The sequence below is a fragment of the Acinonyx jubatus genome, chromosome F2 (assembly GCF_027475565.1).
Source record: "Acinonyx jubatus isolate Ajub_Pintada_27869175 chromosome F2, VMU_Ajub_asm_v1.0, whole genome shotgun sequence".
Taxonomy (NCBI): Eukaryota; Metazoa; Chordata; class Mammalia; order Carnivora; family Felidae; genus Acinonyx; species Acinonyx jubatus.
In genome coordinates, this window is record NC_069394.1 from 76,053,947 (window position 1) to 76,073,488 (window position 19,542).

A 19,542-nucleotide genomic window follows, 5' to 3' on the forward strand; every position below is an offset into this window, starting at 1 on the left:
AACACCTTCAGATGTATGGTTTTATTTCTTCTCCTTGTTGGCCTGTTTTTATGAAGTGTATGTGGAGGGAGGAGACTTAGGTAGCTGACGTTATCCTCGGCTATTGATTAAGCATATTTTATAAATTGATTTTATTGGTACAATTTTAGTAACCTTGAGAAATTTGCACATGACCCCTATCGTTTGATTCCTTGCGCTGTTTAAAAAATACTGTAATTATAAATGTTATCCTATTTTTAACCAGTCATTTCATTCTTTAATACTTCTGGGTAGAATACTTTCGGACAGAATTGCTTGCTTTTCCTCATGTGTTTAGTGTTGGGCACATAATTTTGAAGATGACGTTGTTTTCTGTGCTCAGCTATCAACAGGAATTGTTAAATGCCTTTGAGAAGAAGGGCTTTTCCCATATTCTCTTAAAGGTTTGTGACTTGAGTACCTGGAACAGTGATGAATGGAAGATGCATTTTTAAGCAGGAATTGAAACCACAAAGGACTAGTCAAGGGAGATGGGTTTTAAACTTACTTAAAATGTAAAAAATAGTGTCTCTTCTTTCTGTATGTAGGGTCCTTGGTTTATTTGTGTGCCAATGATAATTACTGTTTTAACTTGAGAAATAATCCACTAATGGAGTAAATGATGACTTCTGCAAATTTTGAATCCCTTGATAAAATCATTACCATACCTTGCAATTGTTATTCCAAACTGTGATGACTCATGACTTAAGGAGATGTTAGTCTGCTCCCCAAATAGGTAGGTAACTGTAAGCACAGACCAAAATTTAAGCCAATGTGTTTAAAAAGAACTAAATGATCTGAAAATTGTTTATGTTTTTTTGTGATTTTACCAAATATTGCTACTTGGCAACCATATTCATTTAGTGAATCAGAAAGTATATTTCAGCCAGTGAAATGTACAGAAAACTTAGGTGAGAGGTAGCGTTTGCATGATTTGAACTAAGAATTAGTTGTTCCTCAGATCCTGTCTATCTGCCTAGTGTTCCATGCTGTGTTTTGCTGTCTTTATCCGCCCTGCTTTTCTGTTGTGATTGTCAGGAGTAACCCGATTTTATTGGTGTGGAGACAACATTGGGAAGCACAGGTCAGAGGTGCAGGCTCAGAAGTGTAACTTAAATTGCTTTTCCCCGCATGGGTGCGGTCTGCTAGCTTGGCTCACTTGACTTAAAGCTAATCATGATAATTAAAGGTATTTTGAAGTATCTATGACTGCCCCGTCACCACCCCCGACCCGTAATAGCAACTGGCAGAAGAAGACACACTGATGGGACCCAGAACGAAAAGTTGAGAAACAGTGCACAATAGAGAGATGCATTCTGATGAGTGATATCATTTCTTTTCTTGTTTCAGGAAAATCACCAGCGGGTGAGCATTTTCTTTGACTATGCTAAGCGCAGCAAGAACACCGCCTGGTCCTACTTTCTGCCGATGCTGAACCGCCAGGATCTCTTTACTGTTCATATGGTAAATTTTGAATTGCTTAAATTTCTGATCTGGGGAAGAAACACTCTTGGGCTGTTTATGACTTAGTAACCTTCCAGTTCCCCCGAGGAGTAATGGCTGTGATGTTAATTTTTCAAAGCAGTGTTTCCATTGATGTTTAGTAATCTGGGGGTATCGGGAAGACAGAGGAGATGGGATTGCTCTGAGAGAGTTAAAGTTTCGTAGAGTATTTGTTGAGCTCATGAGCATGAAAGCCTTTGGTAATTGCATGTGCAAAGAGCTTTTGATTGTCTGTGACAGGATTAACCACATTTTGCTATAGAAATTAAATTTTGTTTAGTTGTTTTTTTAATGTTTATTTTTGAGAGAGAGAGAGAGAATATCTTTATTTTTTTATTATTATTTTTTAATATCTTAAGCAGGCTCCACGCTCAGCATGGAGCGTGACGAGGGGCTTGATCCCACGACCCTGGGATCGTGACCTGATCTGAAATCAAGAGCTGGACCCTCAACTGACTGAGTCACTGAGGTGCCCCCCAAAGTATATTTTCACAAGTGAAATACAAACTTATTTTGGAGGAGTTGGGTATTAAAAAAAAATCTTGCAGCAGAATGGTTATAAGAGTCCTACTTTTTAAGGTATATGATGTGATTTTTAGAACCAACATGGCATTCAAGTACATTTCTTATTTTTCAGGCAGCAAGAATTATCGCAAAGTTAGCAGCTTGGGGGAAAGAACTGATGGAAGGCAGTGACTTAAATTACTATTTCAATTGGATAAAAACTCAGCTGAGTTCACAGGTAAAAGACACTTTTTCTAGTATCTTTGAAAGGAATGTGACGCCCATATACAGATTCTTATGGTAATTGTGTAAATGGTAAATAAAAAAAACGTTATATTAAAATAATGCCATTTTGAACTACTCTTAGGTATGGTAGTATGCTTCACTTTTTCTTTCTTTGACCACCTTCAGCTCAAACTTTTCTGTCTTTTCTGCCACTTGGGGTTTTCCATTCATGCTTTTCAGTGGATGAGGAGGATCTTCCTTCCTGGGGGCTAACCACCATCACACCGGCGGGGGACCGGAAAGGACTTGCACGGCTCCAGAGGGGGGACTCATGTAAGGCTTGCAGGAAGTGGAAAGAAACAGTGTAGCAGGAGACGGGGTGCAGGCCCCGAGGCTAAGAGACTTCAGGTGCAGCTCCCACGTCTGCTGTGGGACCCCAAACCTCCGAGATTTGTGCGGGAAATCTTGGATTTGGGGAGAGCTCTTCATTAGTCTGTAGCTGGGATCGTTTATGTCCTTCTGGTCACAGGGTCAGGGCAAGCTGTCGACCAGTTACACCAATAAACAGAATGGCGCCGGGTGCCGCCGCCAGGGACTTTTAAACTGCAGACAACCCGTTGCAGATCAGGGGTCCATCCAGTTATTCTAGTCTTGCCCAAGAGTCCATACAAGGCTGCCAGGCGGCCCCCGGGTAAGCCTGGAGCTGCCGGGTCTAGCTGCGAGGTAACCGTTACTGTGGCACCTTCCCAGATGCACCGTATCATCGTGGGATTGAACATTTGGGCCTGAGGTTAGACGTGAAGCCTGCTTGTGGCCATCTTGGTTGCTTTCAGACCTTTCTAGCTCTACTTCCCCACGGAGGAAAACAGCTTGCTGGTTGAATGGCGGGAAAAATGAAAGGTTTTCTGTTTTTGTCGTCATGGTTCCCTAGAACACGCAAAAGATAAGACAGTTATGGTGGCTCAGTGGTTCTTTCCTTTAGGCTTCAGTGACTGATAGCAGTGATAAGAGGGAGACTGGGAATGGTTCGCAGAAGAGGGGTGAAGCGAAGGTGGGTGGGGGAGGAGTACTGTGGGGAAGAAAGGGTAGAAGAGAACGAGATTTTGGCGTGGGGATGGCTCCCGTGAGGAATGGGACCAGGAAAGTAATACTGGTAGTGTATTGTCTGTGTTAGAAATAAACACAGTAGTGTTTTGTCTGTGTTACAAATAAAGATCTATTTGAAATATAGTTTTGGAAAGTTGTAATTCAGATTTCAGGTGACATTTTAATAGATTCCAATTTGAGGCATAAGAGAGAGACACGATGACATTTTCCTTGGGTTTATTTTTTGTCTTATCGTTGTTTGCCTTTTTGGGGAACTCTAATTAATTGCCTTTTATGTTTGGACAGGGATATTTTGGAGTGTCTTGAACACGATTAAGTATTTTTTATATCAGTAGCATAAATTTTAAGTCTTTTTGGCTTAATTTTTAAAAGTATTTTTTCTAAGAGCCACAGATTGGCAGGTTTTACTGAATTTGTGAGGTATTTAAAAAACACACTTAGAACACGAAAAATAGGGAACACGAAAAATAGGTGTGCAAGGATGAGATTTCAAATTTCTAAGCGTATGGCATTTGGGATCCGAACGCTTAAGCTTCCCCTCTCCCCTCCCTTTTTTTTTTCTTTTTTGAAATTAGTCCTTCCTTTGAACAAACTTTATTTGTTTTAGCGTTAGCTTTATGGTGATGATAGTGAGGCTCTATTGTAACTGGATTCATAAAATGAAAATTGGTAGGAAGAATGTATACTGCAGTTTGCCACTAACATTTTGGGTTGCTTCATGCTAGATTTTTCCTCGCAAGAATAACATTTATACCATGCCTCGCAGATGATTTGTCGCTTCTGGAATGATTACAGTTATAACTGTGTCCAGGAAATATCCTTATCATCGCTAGTGGAAGCAAAATATTTCAGTGTCTAGAACAGTTTTCATTAGAACTAAGCTTCTTGGTATTCGATGAATGCTTTTCTTTATCTTACTGGTGCATTCTTTTTTATCACCCAGTCTTTGGCTTTCTTTGGTTATGGTATCGCGTTTCTGCTTTGCACGTCCTGCTACGAGGTGACTCTTCAGAGTGCCAGGCCCCGTCTGGCTTTGCTTCTCAGAGTCTGGTCACTCCTTCTGCTAGGATCTGAACTGCATTGTCTTTCTTGCCACGGGCAGACACTTCTTCCACAGCCTTCTGTCAGGGTCCAATTACCGACTTCTTGTTTAAAGAATGAAACAGGATTATTTGGGATTCTGTTTGCTACTTTGCTTAAATGTCATGTGATGGCACTGTATCTGGAAGGTCTCTTCTTTTCTACCATCGTTAGTGTTTTCTCTCTCATAAAAAGGACCACAGTTTCATAATTTTAATAGAAATACATTTTCAAAAGTCCAAAATAGTTCCAAGTTTGGGTTTTTGGTTGACTTCATAGTGACATTTAGGAACTTTTTCTTTTTTGGTAGTTTAAGCATCTTGTATAGGTTGGAGGGCTTCATGCCTGGCATTTAGTACATAATAAATAAAATTAGTTTGAATAAAACTGAATAAAAATATCCTTTCAGAAATTCATTACCACTTTTCTCTTGCACATTTAGCCTTTGACTTTCTACCTTTCCTTTAGTCATTTCTGTAAGTCATGTAGACATTATGTAACGTGTGAATTTCTGATTGTCATTATAAACTTACTAGCATTGCTATGGATAATCTAATTTTAAGTTCTGTGTGTAGTATCTTCCCATTAATTAGGCACCTGTTTTGAAAGCATTGCCACAGAAAAGAGTGTAGGTAGTTCAGCTTAAGACAATCATCTCACCTGAAAATCAGTTCAATAAGTAAATCCTGAGACTTGGAAATTTGCACCAGCTTCACTTAATGAAATTTAGCTGGAGCTTAGTATTCAGTTTCTTATTGTTCCTTTTTTAATTATTAAGTTATCTGGGAGAGTGTAATATTTAGAGTATTTCATGTCGCCCCCATGCTTTTTATTAGCTGATGATATTCCATTAAGTAGGGTTAAGAAAAAGAATTATGAAATTTGCTTAGCTCCCTTTTGTAAGCTGATAAATTCAGATAAAAATTAAAAACAAAACTAAGTAATAAGTTATTTATTTCGTAATAGAAACTGCGTGGTAGCGGTGTTGCTGTTGAAACAGGAACAGTCTCTTCAAGTGATGTAAGTATATTCCTTCTTAATTCACTGGCCTCCTAACACCATGAACATAAGTTATTTTGAGTCATTTAAAATTTTAACGATGTTTTCTAGCTCCGCAAATGTACATCTGTGGATTTTGATATCGCCTCCGGTTAGGGTAGTAGCATTGTAAAAATCGTATGTGTGTGTGTACATAGGCACACGCACACCATTTATAAATATATATGGTCTCTTGGGAGACTGGAGACTTGTTCTTCCTTGTTGCTCTTCTTTTCGGGTCACTTCATCTCAGACCCGAGAATGAAAGCAAGAGTCTGGATTCAGATCCACAACTGGAGTGAATAATTGTAAAGTTGCTGACGTCGAGCTTCAGTTGTCTGATAACATCTCCAATATCTGTCTAACGGATACGTGAACAGTATGTCAAGCAGTGGAAAACAGTTCAGTGATGGCTTTGAAACTCGTTACTTGCACTGTGTTTCTCAAGGCTTTATGTAGGGCTACATGGTGGCCAGAACCCCACCCGCCCCCTTGTTTTTTTTTTTGGCCAAACTCTCCCCACATTTTTGTAGAGCCAAAAGGTTAGAGGTTGAAATGAATCCCGTCTCCCCAAGTTTCCTTCTTGATTAGAATTATCTTCCCCACTTGGGAACAGCTTATCTTTGTTGTACTCAGAATAGCTCAAGAACAGGCAATGAGTTTGGACAAGTGAGGGCCGGCCTGAGTAGAGCCGGTTGAGACAAAGGGAAAAAGAAACTTAGAAATGTAGGTGAGGTGCGTCTGTCTTCATTTGTTGGAAATGTATCTGGGGAATTGGAAAAAGTCTTTAGAGGGCAGTGTCTACAACCTGCCTATAGTACCTAAATGAAGCTCTGTGGAAGCCATCTAATGTTCCTACTGATTACCAGTACGCCCATAATCTGCATGGGATGTGTTTGTGTGCCCTGAGACTGTAGATGGTTGCGGAACCCCTTTTCAAAGCCAAGAGCAGGGCTTCTCTTGGGGCATGGGTTGAAGGATTTGCCAAGTAGCATGTTAGGCCAGAAAATAGCTGTTAGCCTTCTGAAATGGAATCAGAACAAGGTGAGCAATCTTGTGGTCAGAGTGGGCTAAGCAGGTACTAGGTTAGAAGTCCAGATATTCCGCCATACGCGCATGTTTAAATTGAGAGTCTTTATGACTTGAATTTCTACCAGTTTGAACTTTTGAAAAGTTATTTAATTCATGTGTTAGACTTACTGGTAAGTTTTTTTAAAGGTGTTTTCAGAATCATGTATCTCACAAACTTTACTTGCTTGTTAATGTGTTTGTAACTTATTAAAGCTTACACAATGAGTTGCAAGCTCTGGTGACATGCATTCTCATTTTGTTCTTTTCTGTCCAGTGTATTGGGGGAAAAGAACTAATTAATTCAGTTGGCAGCATATTAGTCAAAGTGGTTTACCTGGTAGACGCCTCTCCATCCCTCCCTAACAGAATTAGCATCGGGTAATTGTGAGTGAGGAAAAGAAGGCTTTTGATTTTGACCTTTTTCCCTGTTCATACCCTTCAAACTTGAGGACACTTGCTGTCTCTTCCTGAAAGTTCCTACTTTTTCAGATGGCTATCAGCTTGGAAGGCAGACTTTACTAAGTTGAGCATAAGGTATTAACCTTTCGTCTGCTACTTGCATTTCAATAGGGGAATCTGGGTTGGTAACTAATGTTTATTGAGCTCTTACTATGTGTTCAGTACTGCTTTGCTCACTGGGCATTTACATCTCTTTGATATTCACGCTCCCTCTCGGATGTAGGTCTTACCGTCAGCCACACTGTGTAGATGTGAACAGTGAGGCTGCACGGAATGGCAGCACCGTCTTGCCCAAAGTCATTCGGCTAATGAGTGACAAAAACCCCGAAGAAAGGAATTGCTTGCCAGGGAACTCCTTTTGAGGCAGTGGAAGGGGAATTGGGTCTGGGGGTATTCTCCACGTTGCAGAGCCTGCTCAGACTTGTAAAAATATGGGTGGTATATCTTAAAATCCCTTTAGGTTTTCTGAGCATAGAAAAGGTTTGGGAAATTATCATTATATGATATTGCCACTTGATGGCAGTATAAAACACAAGTTTTGCATTTCAAAATGTGAACTACGAATGATCTAATAGTCTTCTCTCTTAAAATGGCCACGGAAGCCTCATCTTGAGTTATAAGTGGATTATTACAAACATTTTTGTTTAAATGACATCACATAAGTGGGCTTGCCTTAGAATGCATCATGTTGTTTTTGCCCAAATATGAAAATGTTAACCAACATCAGATCTTACACACTCACCTTCTTAAACTGTTTCGTTCTTTACTGGCTCTTGAAAGTGAGTACTCAGTCTTCTGTCCTTCTGAGGGAGCCACACAAGCCATGGAAGTTGGTTGGTGCTGATGTCCTGATAAAAAGGCACATACTGTGATCTGTCACGAACGGCAAGACTTAGAAGGAATCTGGGAATTTCGTGTTTGTTTGCTCGTTTTCTTTTCCCTCTGTCTGCCTTCACTTGCACCCGTGTGTGAGGGAGCAGGGTGACTTCTCATTTGGTTCTGATCTCTGGCCGTTTTGTTGTAGGTCCAGTTTAGCATTAGTTATTGCTAGATCAACATTGTTTCACTGATGGGAGTAAGTAACTGCAGGAAGTTGATGTGTTCTCCTTATTCCTTATTTCATCTTGCCTTTTAACGTTCTGGATCCATTCTGTCCACCCGAACTCTCCATGATGATGGAACTGGCCATTGTGGGAGCCACCGTGTGGCTCTCGAGCACTCGGAAATGCGGCAAGCGCGAGTAAGAAAGTAAATTTTCAGTTTTATTTAGTTTGTTAACTATTTTATCGAAGTATATATCACATACCATAAAATCCACCCATCTGCGCAGTTCAGAAGGTTTTAGTATATTTACAGAGTTGTGCAGCCATTACCACAATCTAATTTTATAACATTTCAACCCCTCAGAAAGAAACCGTGTACACGTTAATAGTCATTCTTCATTCCTGTTCCTTGCTCCCACCCTCTAGCAAACACCAGTCTACTTTCTGCCTCTCTCTTCCTCTTCTGGCCGTTTCATAAAATTAGAGCGTACAGCCCGCGGTTGTCTGTGACTGGCTTCTTTCACTTAGTGTAATGTTTGCAAGATTCATGCATGTTTTAACACATATTTATAACATTTGAGAATGAGAGAAACGAAATTTAGGGTTTTTTCTTCCGGCTTTTGGCAAGATTTCTTAAATTGTCTTCGGTGGTGGTTCTAATATCCTCATTAATATGAAATTCGTTTTACTCTTGTAATTTAATGCTGTGCCCATGTGACACTTTTCAGTCTTCCGCAAGAGGTAGAGTACTCGGTTTAGTTCTTCACCGCTTCGTTGTTGAGCACATCAGGAGTATCCCCGAGTAGCTGAAATGAGTCAGGAATTCCCGTGTCACGAATCCATACAGTTTGGGCCTCTTATTTAACTGCGGTCTGCTCTAGCTGGTGAGTCGTGAGGTCTGTGAGGACCCAAAGTAATTCACAAAGGATGTCTGTGTAAGTTTGACCTGAAGCGGATCTTGGAGGATTTTCATTGTTCAATTGCCTTTTATCTTCCTGCCACCAAATTAATACATCTTGCTACACACTGGGGACCCTTAAAATGTATGCACAGAATGAACGTTAAGGAGGGAAGATAAGAATCTGTGCGTTTTGTTTCTCTGATCGTATTTTTGGAAGGATTATCCAGAGGTATATTCTGGCAGTACAAAAGAAATTTTGTGGTAAGGTATTTCAGTACAAGACTTCCTTGTACAAATCATTGTCAAAGCATAGCAATGATTATAACAATAAGTAATCTAAGCTTGTACGCTAGATGTGTTCTTGGAAGTTGTATACAAAGCAGTAATTTATAAAGTAATATTTTCTCAAGTTCATAATGATTTTTCTGCGTAGTAAGGAATCTCACTGGGTGACTAAGCAAATTAGGTTGAAAGCAATGCTTGAAGGAGGTTGAGAAATTTGCAAATTAATAGTGAATTGTGTTTTTTTGGTAAAACTTAAGTCTAAGACTAAATTATCTCAATTTGGGCATTAATTTAATCTAGGTATTTTATGAGTATTGACTAGAAGATCTTTTTGCGTAAGCCAACTTCAAGAGGATTTTTGCCCTTCTGTATTTTAGTTCCTGCATATGAGGTAATAAAAATATACCTTACCATTGTTTTGCGCCTTGCAGAACTGATGTGAGTTCAGATTTGAGTAGCAGATGTTTTGCTTTTAATTTGTTAGGGCTGATATTTCCCTTTATTGATGATAAAACAGTTTTGAAGAGTTTAAGTGATTTGCCAAAGATAATTTGGCAAAATTCTTGATAGGCAAAGCCTCTCCCCTTTTCCTTTCCTTCGTCTTTTTTCTTTTCTTTCTTTCTTTTTTTTTTTTTAATTATGTCTTAACTTACACAAAGTAAAATACACAGATTTTAAATGTTCAGCTAAAAGAATTGAAATGTCACATGTCCTCGTACTCAGCACTTCCCTTTGGCTCAACTCTTACCGAGGTTGTGGTTATCATGGAACCTAGTACCATAGATTAATTTTGCCTAATCTTGAACTCTGTTGTAATGGAATTGTATTCAGTATGAACTCTTACGTATCTGAATTCTCTTGCCAATATTGTGCCAATGAAATTCATTCATATTGCATTTAGCAGTGATTCATTCTTTTTTTTTTTTAAGTTTATTTATTTTGAGAGGAAGAGGGAGAGGGAGAAAGGAAGAGAGAGAATGAGCAGAGGAGGGGCAGAGAAAGTGGGAGAGAGAGAGAATCCCAAGCAAGCTCTGTGCTCCATACTGAGCCTGATGTAGGGCTCGATCCCACGACCCTGAGATCGTTACCTGAGCTGAAATCAAGAGTTGGATGCTTAACAGACTGAGCCACCTAGGTGCCCCTAGCAGTGATTCACTCTTTTTATTGCTGTGTAGGAATCTATTAAATGAATATTTTTTATTCTCTTATTAATGGATATTTGGGTTATTTCTAGTTTTGGGCTGTTGTGAGTAATCTTGCTGTGAACATTCTTGTACATGTCTTTTGGTAGATGTAATCACTGTAATCACTTATGTCTGGAACACTTAATTCTAGGATGGAATTGCTGGGTTGTAAAGTGTATATAAATTTAGTAGATACTGCCAATCCGTGTTCTAAATCAATTTACGTATCTGTCAACAGAGAATGAGAATTCCAGTTGTTCCATTTCCTTACTGACATTTGACATTGTGTTGTGTTATTTCTTAAAGCGAACGTCTGTGATAGAGTTAAAAATCACACACGTTCGTGCACATACTCGTTTTTAGTTCTATGAGGAAGGATTCATGTAATTGTTATGAAGCATCAAATACTTTTCGGACTGTTGAAATGGGCAGTCCTCCATTTCATGTAAAACTGGCTTCTGGAATTTATTTTAGTCAATTTTGTGTTTGAAAAGTTCAACTTAGTGCTTCACCAGGTCTGCTCTGGTGTACATTTCACTGTCTGTGGGACAGATGCCTTTTACTGCAATACAGACGTGTTATTTCAAGTGCCCATGATTCCAGGATTTAAGTGAATATTATCTTTGCTCTTTCTCATTTAGTCTGTACTTAAATCCCAGCATTATAGGGGGGCACCTGGGTGACTCAGTCGGTTGAGCGTCCGACTTTGGCTCAGGTCATGATATCACGGTTTGTAGGTTTGAGCCCCGCGTCCGGCTCTGTACTGACAGCTCAGATCCTGGAGCCTGCTTCGGATTCTGTGTCTCCTTCTCTGTCTGCCCCTCTCCCACTTGTGCTCTGTCTCTCTCTGTCTCTCAAAAATAAATAAACGTAAAAAAAAAAAAAATTAAATCCCAGCATTATGAAGATGAATATTGAAAATGTATCTCTAAACTTTTTATAACATTAGTTTTACTGGGTGCAATATCACCGTAGTTTTTATGTTTATCTTGTGTTGCCAATTTACTGTGTAACTCCTCAGTTTTCAAATTAGCTTGTAAATCTGCAGAGTATGGATCCCTGAGACCATATTTGCCAGGAAGGTGAATTTTATCCCTTGCTGTTTTCCCTTTGCTGTGATTATTCCACCACCATGTAGGAGAGTTTGCATTTCAGCGACATTGGAAAATGTACCCAAGTGATATTGTCTTAAATGTGTTGAGAAGTAAACCTATCTCTCTATACCAGTGAGGTTTGCTGCAGTGAGAGGGCTTGTTGTGGCCACTTCTCAGCCTGGGATGTCTGGTGTAGCACAGAGAACTCTAGCTTAAGCATAAGAGAGAGGACTCCTAGTGCCAATCCAAGATTAACTCACGATTTTAATTTCAACAAATTATATCACCTTTTTAAGCCTCATCTTGAAAAATTGGTATCATGGTATTTCCCTTTTATTTTTAATTTTAATTTTTGTTTGAAAGGGCTTTGAAAAATACATGGGTTAATAAATTGTTTTTATTAAAAATTCTTAATTTCTTTTTTGACAGTTTTTTTTTTTTAAGTTTACTTATTTATTTTGAGAAAGAAAGAGAGACAGTACAGGGGAGGGCTAGCAAAACCCGACATGGGGCTCGATCCCATGAACTGTGACACCATGACCTGAGCCAAAATGACCTGGCTTAACCGACTAAGCCACCCAGGCGCCCCTACCTTAGCAATTTAAATGGCAACTATTATCTGCCTAAGTGAGTGCTTTTATCATAAATATTTTCTAGTAAAATAGGATGATATAAGGTGCAGCCAGAATTGACTAGCAATTCATATTAGTTCTTAAATTGAGATAAAAGAAAATACTAGACAATTTCATAAGATCCACACTACCAAACAGATTCAGTTTTGGCTCCAAAAGGAAATAGAATAATAGTGCTATGTTGTATGTATTTCTGCAGTATTGATTGTTATCAGCATAAGATTTTGGCCAAACTTTCAGTTACTGAACCATCTCTGTTAGAGCCCCATTCATTTGGAATTTGTGTAAGATAGGACATTTGTTTGTATTTCCCGTTTGTTTGTTCAATCAAGAAATAGGTATTGAGGTACCTGGGTGGCTCAGTCGGTTAAGCATCTGACTCTTGATTTCGGCTCAGGTCATGATCTCATGGTTTGTGAGCTCGAGCCCCGTGTTAGGCTTTGTGCTGACAGTGTGGAGCCTGCTTGGGATTCGCTCTCTCCCTCTCCCTTCTGCTTGCTCGCTCTCTCTCTCTCTCTCTCAAAATAAATAAAGTTAAAACAAAGAACCATGTATTGAGTGCCAACAGGTACAGTGCATGGTTCTTTTTTTTTTTTTTTTCCAACGTTTATTTATTTTTGGGACAGAGAGAGACAGAGCATGAACGGGTGAGGGGCAGAGAGAGAGGGAGACACAGAATCTGAAACAGGCTCCAGGCCCTGAGCCATCCGCCCAGAGCCTGACGCAGGGCTCGAACTCACGGACCGCGAGGTCGTGACCTGGCTGAAGTCGGACGCTTAACCGACTGCGCCATCCAGGCGCCCCTCAGTGCATGGTTCTGAAAGAGTAGCACTGAACAGGATGGGCAGGACTCCTGGCTTCACAGGCCTTCATTTTACTCAGGGAGGACAGCATTAGACAAGTTAATTAGGCTCTTTGATTATTTTAGTACCCTTGTGGCAAGGCTTGTAGGAGAGGAGCACGGGTCCACGAGGGGGCGGGGGGGGGGGTGGTCTCATCTGGGGCCAGTTTGCTCAGGCTTCCTGAGGAAACGGGATAAGCCTGCGCCTCCAGCGGAGGGAAGCGTGCAGAGAACATCGCAGGGGAGGGAGAGCAGGTGGGGAGATGAGGCAGGTCCAGGACATTCAGGGCCTTAGGGATCACAGAGGGCTTTAGAACTTCTCCTTGGCAGGGGAAAGAAGCCATGGAAGCATACTAAGAGCGGGAGTCACATGGCACAGAGCAGCCATGGGAAGGAGGCCAGCGTGGCACCGGACCTGGTAAGCAGTGCTTACCAGAGCGTCAACACTGCTCCCTCGATGGCTGCGCGCCTTGCTTGTTTACTTTCCTGGGCTTCTGTCACTTGTCTCCTCAGCATCGGGTGCCTCCAGAGATCCTGTGTAACAGAATGGAATTGCTGGGTTGTAAGGTATATGTAAGTTTAGTAGATGTCGCCAGGCAGTGTTAAGTCAATGTACAGATCCATCAACAAAGTATGAGAATTTCCGTGTCTCCCTCTCTGCATTTCCTGTTTCCTTTTCTTAACAGTATTTTTGTTGCATTGGATTTGTCAGATTCCAGTGCGCTCTGTAATTTACTGTGTGTGTGTGTGTGTGTGTGTGTGTGTGTGTGTGTGTGTACTTTTCCTCTTTCTGCATTGGACTGTAAACTCCCTGATGGAAGGGATTGTGGTCTATTTGTTCATGGTCATGTGTCCAGTGCAAGAACAGTGTCTTGCACATAGAAGGCACTCAGTAAATACCTGTTGAATGAATATTGAGGATAGACCTGTAGAGTCTTTCTGGGGAATAGTTGAGAACTTAGAAAGATGGAGGCCTTATGTCCCTTACTAGTTTCTGACCGTGCAGGCAATCTGAGGTTGTAGCTGTCAAGCAGTTTTTCTACAACTGCAAGGGCAAATGGGCTTCTTCGTCTTTGGTTGGATTCTAAGGACAAATACATGTGAAAATAAAGCGGAATCCCTTCTGCTTATCAGATAATATAAGCAACCAAATAGACACTGTTGAATTAGGGAATACTTCTTCAAAGTTGAGAGAGCACAGGGGGGTTAAAATCTTTATGTAAACGGTTAAAAATGCAGTAGATCTCTATGTATAAGATTAAATGGAAAAAGAAACATAAGTGAAAGTTATAGTATAATCTTACTTTTTTTTTTCAAAAAAGAACGTATAATGCATAGAAACTTTCTACAGTATTACACAGAATATCTACTAACAGTGATTACATCGTAGGAATGGTACTGAGGGATGAGAAGAGGGATGTTTTCTTTCATGCTTATTCTGTATTGATTGAATTTTTAATCATAAATATGTACAAAGAATTTCATGTAAAATTCAGGTCGATACAAGTCATATTAATACACAAATATTAATGAGATTCTGTACTATTTGTCTAGTTTATAACTGTACCTAGTACCTGGAAGCAGCTTACATAGTGATGGTGCCTGTGACCCTTGGGTGTTCCAAGCATGGGGTCAGGAAAGGTCAGCTGGAAAAGCGGGGCTCTGGTACTGCTCCAAGGGACAGCACGGAGATCTCTTCCTCGTTTGATTCTCTCTTGTGGCATTTCTGTGTGGAAGGAGCAATCTTTGATTACCTCAAACACTGCTTCATCAGCGTCTGTGATGGTGGTTTGTGATATCATCCTGCGAGATAGACTGTTTCTCTGCCTTTCGCTTCTTGTTCAGTTTGTCTTTGTTTGAAATCTTTTGACATTTCAGGGTTTTCTAATTAGCAACTGCAGCTTTTTCAAGAATACTTTTTATTTATTTATTTTTAAGTTTACTTATTTATTTTGAGAGGCAGGGAGGAGCAGAGAGAGAGGAGGGGGAGGAGAGAATGAATCCCAAGCAGGTTCTGCACTGTTAACATGGAGCCTGATGTGGGACTTGATCCCACGAACCATGAGATCGATCATGATCTGAGCTGGAATCAGGAGTCAGATGTTTAATTACTGAGCCACTCAGGTGCCCTGAGAATACTTGTTAATGTCCTGATAGAATCGGAAATGCTAGCAAAAAGAAAAATATATACAGCAGGAAGATCAAGATTGTGTTCACATTGAACCGTATGGAGGACAGTAGTACATTGCTCAGCTGATTAAGCGTCCAGCTTCGGCTCAGGTCATGATGTCACGGTCCGTGAGTTCAAGCCCCGCATCAGGCTCTGTGCTGACAGCTCAGAGCCCGGAGCCTGCTTCAGATTCTGTGTCTCCCTCTCTCTGACCCTCCCCTACTCATGCTCTGTCTCTCTCTCTCTCTCCCTCTCTCTCTCTCTCTCTCAAAAAAAAAAAACAAAAACCAAAAACCAAAAAAAACATTAAAAAAAAAGAAATTTTTTGTTGAGAGGAAGTTGATGATAAATGGAAGAGGAGAGAGTGCCCTAGGTTGCATTTTTATTCATTATATGCGGAAACCTTGCTTAGGCTATCCCTCTAAACAAGAAAAATGGAATTCATCTTTCAAAAAAGATTACTACCTGCTGACTAAATTGGAAAAATAACATTTTTTTCCCATTATGGAAGATCATTTTAGAACTGAAAATTCACATTTTTTTTTTTTTTGGTAATTTCTGTTAATGTTTTGAGTTTTCAGGCAAATTGTATTAATGGATATATCGTGCTTTTGGGAAACTTCGCTACTTTTAAAATCTAAGATAACGTTTTCTTGATATCCTTTGATACTTCCACCAAATGTACTTATATCGTTGTGTTTTTGTGATCGAATGCCTGGAATTTCTTTGAAGTGTTAGGTTTTAACGAACTTTGTTTGAAAACACAGAGCCTAGTAGCAGCGTGTATATTAGGTTTTGTGAATTTCTATAACATCCGTGATTCTCTCCATTTTCTTTTCTTTTATTAGCATGTTCTTTAAGGCTAGAGTGCAGCTTCCTCTGCTCTCCCTGTTCTTCTAGATGGGGGGCGGGAGGTTCATGGCAAATATTTGGACAAGAACCCAGGCCGAGTGTTGCTATTAGCTTTACTAAAATGGAGGTGCCTGCATTGTTCCTGGGGGTATTATTCCTGTCTATTTCAAGTTCCAGATTTAACCTCAGTTTTTCTAGAACAGTGCTGTGGAACTGATAGCTGTTAAAAATGATAGAGCACCTTTTTCAAATGTTTCGACTTCTTATGTGCTGTATGGTGGTTGTTTTTTTGAAGTCCCCATTTATTGCATTTCTGTGCAATGCCTGGCTCTATGCTAAAGGCATTACTTAGTCCTAACAACACTCCTTCGGGATGTGTGGGGTGTCATCCTCATTAAGGACAAAGGTATCGAGTATTGGGAAGGTTCAGTGACTTGCGTCCGTTTAAGTACAGGCCCATCTCCAAGAGTAGAGTTTTATCTTTTTAATCTTATTCGACATTTCTACGGTTATGAAGAGCAGTATTGTCTCTACGGTGCCCCCGTTCAGGGCTAAGTGAGACATTGGGAGATAACACTTACCAAACCATAACAAGGAAAGGGTTACTTTTTTTCCTTGATTTCCCTGTGTGCTGAGTAATCTTGAGCTATGTAGGTTTAACCTGGCAGAGAAAAACAGCCTCATCTCTAGGAGGTAGAGAGAAAAGCAAAAACGAAGGTTGGTTTTTGAAGATATATTAGGGGCTTTTGGATGTTCTGATGATAAGAACCTCTAGCTAAAAAAAAAAATCCAGACTTTCCGTGTATGCACGATCCACGCCTTTAAGTGCTCTTCAACCTGAAACCTTGTCCTTCTGCTTGTGTAGAGTTCTCAGTACGTGCAGTGTGTCGCCGGGTGTCTGCAGCTGATGCTTCGGGTCAATGAGTACCGCTTTGCCTGGGTAGAAGCAGATGGGGTGAGCTGGTGAGTGCCCTTTCGCTTTTAACGTCGAGTAACATTTAAAAGCTTCCCTCCTTGACATTTGCAAAGAAATTAATGCACTGAATTATCTAAAGGGAGTTTGTTTTTTGTTTTTTTTTTTTTAAGGCTGTTTAACAGTGGATTATGCTAACCTTCATGGAAGTCCGTAACTCCTAAATGAAATGTTTCCCCTCTCCCTCACTTGGTCTGTGCTGTTTGTAAGAGGTTAAGGACTCTTAAAAGCCTGATGCTTGACAGCACAAATTCTAGGTACTCAGAATAGAAAAAAAAAAAAAACAATTATAAAATATCTTGTGGTAAATGCAGGCAAAAATCAGCAAGAAAAGGTCTTATCCAGAAGAATGAGTGTGACCCATTCTTTGTAATGCTGTGTAATTAGCCCATTCTCTGTGGGGTCCTAATTTGCAGGCTCAGAAACCTTGAGGGGCTGCCCTCTCAGGTTGGCAAATGTACTTATATGAGAACTCCCCCCAACACCAAAACAAACAATGCTCTTTTACTACCAGAAAGTCAATTTATTCATTATGGGCGATCTCATGCTTTTCTTTTTTTTTCTTTAACGTTTATTTATTCTTGAGAGAGAGAGAGAGAGAGAGAGACAGAGTGTGAGCAGGGGAGGGGCAGAGAGAGAGGGAGACACAGAATCTGAAGCAGCTTCTAAGCTCTGAGTGGTCCACACAGATCCCGAGGTGGGGCTTGAACTCATGAGCTGTGAGATCATGACCTGAGCTGAAGTCGGACGCTTAACTGACTGAGCCACCCAGGCGCCCCGAGATCTCGTGCTCTTCAATTAGACGCTCTTTTGGGTTGATGAAGATGTTGTTTATCTGTTGGAAAACGCTTCAGGAAGCTAGTTTGTCCGCAGAGGTTCGCTGGTGAGAAAGAGGACCCGATTGATCTCCTGCTGCTAGGCTGTCACACGACTAGGCTGGTGCCTCCATTTCCACTGTAGGCATGCACCTGCCAGAGGGATCTTCCCAGCCGGTGTTTGCATGACGCTTCCTTAGCTGGGTGACTTTCTCAAATGGCTTTCCTTATGAATTGCCTAGAATTGTCATCAACTACTCAGTTATCATCGACTCAATAAATTAATAATCCTTTTTTAAAAAAAGTTTATTTATTTTGAGAGAGACCGAGCACAGTGCGGGAGGGGCAGAGAGAGAGAGAGAGAGAGAGAGAGAGAAAGAGAGAGAGAGAGAAAATCCCAAGCAGGCTCCATTCTCAGCATGGAGTTCGATGCGGGACTCAGCCTCACGAACTGTGGGATCATGACCTGAGTGGAAATCAAGAGGGGGACACTTAACTGCCTGAGCCACCTGGTGCCCTAACAAATTAGTAATCTTATGTTAACATGTAAAATTTCAATCTTTTTATACTTATTTAGTCTTCAGTATGTCAGGAAAAACAGTCATCACAATTTGCCATGTGGACAGTTTTCAAAAATATATATATTTGGTCATTTTATGGATAATTGACAGACTTATGAATAAAGCAATAGTGAAAAACAACCATTAGAAATTCTGTAAGAATTTTTTCATGGTAAGTCTTTTTGTAGTAAGTGAGTTTTGGTGCACCAACATCATAAAAGATGAAAGAAAACCATCACATATCCTTTTAGCAAAATGGAATGGTGCAGGCTCTTGTTGCAAAATATCGTTGGAGGCTTTCACGTTGAACAGCTAAATAGGTGAGAATACCCTGTTTCCTTTCTTTGTCCTTAGAAACATATTTTCACTTATTGCCTCTTGAGTTTGAGAAAATGCATTTATGATACAGTCAGCTGAAAACTCACAGTTTGAGGTTTCACGTATGTGACCAATTTTATCATCATTGTTAATAGAATGCCGTCTGTCTCCACTTTCAACTTCTGATTCATCTAATCATTACGAGACACCTTCCTCAGGTAATTGTCATTATGGATGGAAAATAAAAAGTTCTGAATTCTTTGAATTTGCAGTGTTCACACAGTGTCAGGAGACTCAGCGGAAGGACTCAAGGGACCCAGCATGTAGTCATTCTCACGGCTGGGATTTATTTTTAGAGACACAGTGGATCAGGCCGCGTCTGGAGGAATCCACGTTAGGCTTCCGTATGTTCTCTCCCCGCAGTAGTGGGGGGTCGCACGGCCTACTTTTTCCCCAGTGGTGAAAATGTAGCAACATTTGTGTGACGTTTCTGCCCAGGAATCCCTGTAGAGAGTAAACACCTGTGGTTTTCAAATTTTTTTTTAATGTTTATGAGAGAGAGAGAGAGAGAGAGAGAGACAGTGCGCACACACAACAGAGCATGAGCTGGGGCGGCGGTGGGGGGGGGGGGGGTCAGAGAGAGAGGGAGACACAGAATCCGAAGCAGGCACCAGGCTCTGAGCTGTCAGCACATAGACGCGGGGCTCCAGCCCACAAACCACGAGATCATGACCTGAGCCGAAGTTGGACACTTACCGGACTGAGCCACCCAGGCACCCCAAGCGCCTATGGCTTTTATTGGAGGTTTATCAGACACCCTCTGCCTACCACACAGCAAAATTCCAGACTCCAGAATATATTGTTTAGGT

At 40.6% G+C, this 19,542-nt stretch overlaps 1 protein-coding gene across 3 annotated transcripts in view; it reads left to right on the forward strand.

Annotated features, from left to right (window-relative positions):
* Positions 1-19,542, forward strand: part of ATP6V1H (ATPase H+ transporting V1 subunit H) — a 106,989-nt gene that overhangs the window by 17,685 nt on the left and 69,762 nt on the right. For 2 of the 3 annotated variants that reach the window (XM_015071282.3, XM_027042862.2), the window contains exons 5-8: positions 1,369-1,482; positions 2,159-2,263; positions 5,404-5,457; positions 16,873-16,970. In XM_015071282.3, coding sequence (XP_014926768.2) covers positions 1,369-1,482; positions 2,159-2,263; positions 5,404-5,457; positions 16,873-16,970 — 371 coding nt within the window. The remainder of the gene's footprint in view (positions 1-1,368; positions 1,483-2,158; positions 2,264-5,403; positions 5,458-16,872; positions 16,971-19,542) is intronic. The other variant, XM_027042861.2, reaches the window with a different exon arrangement.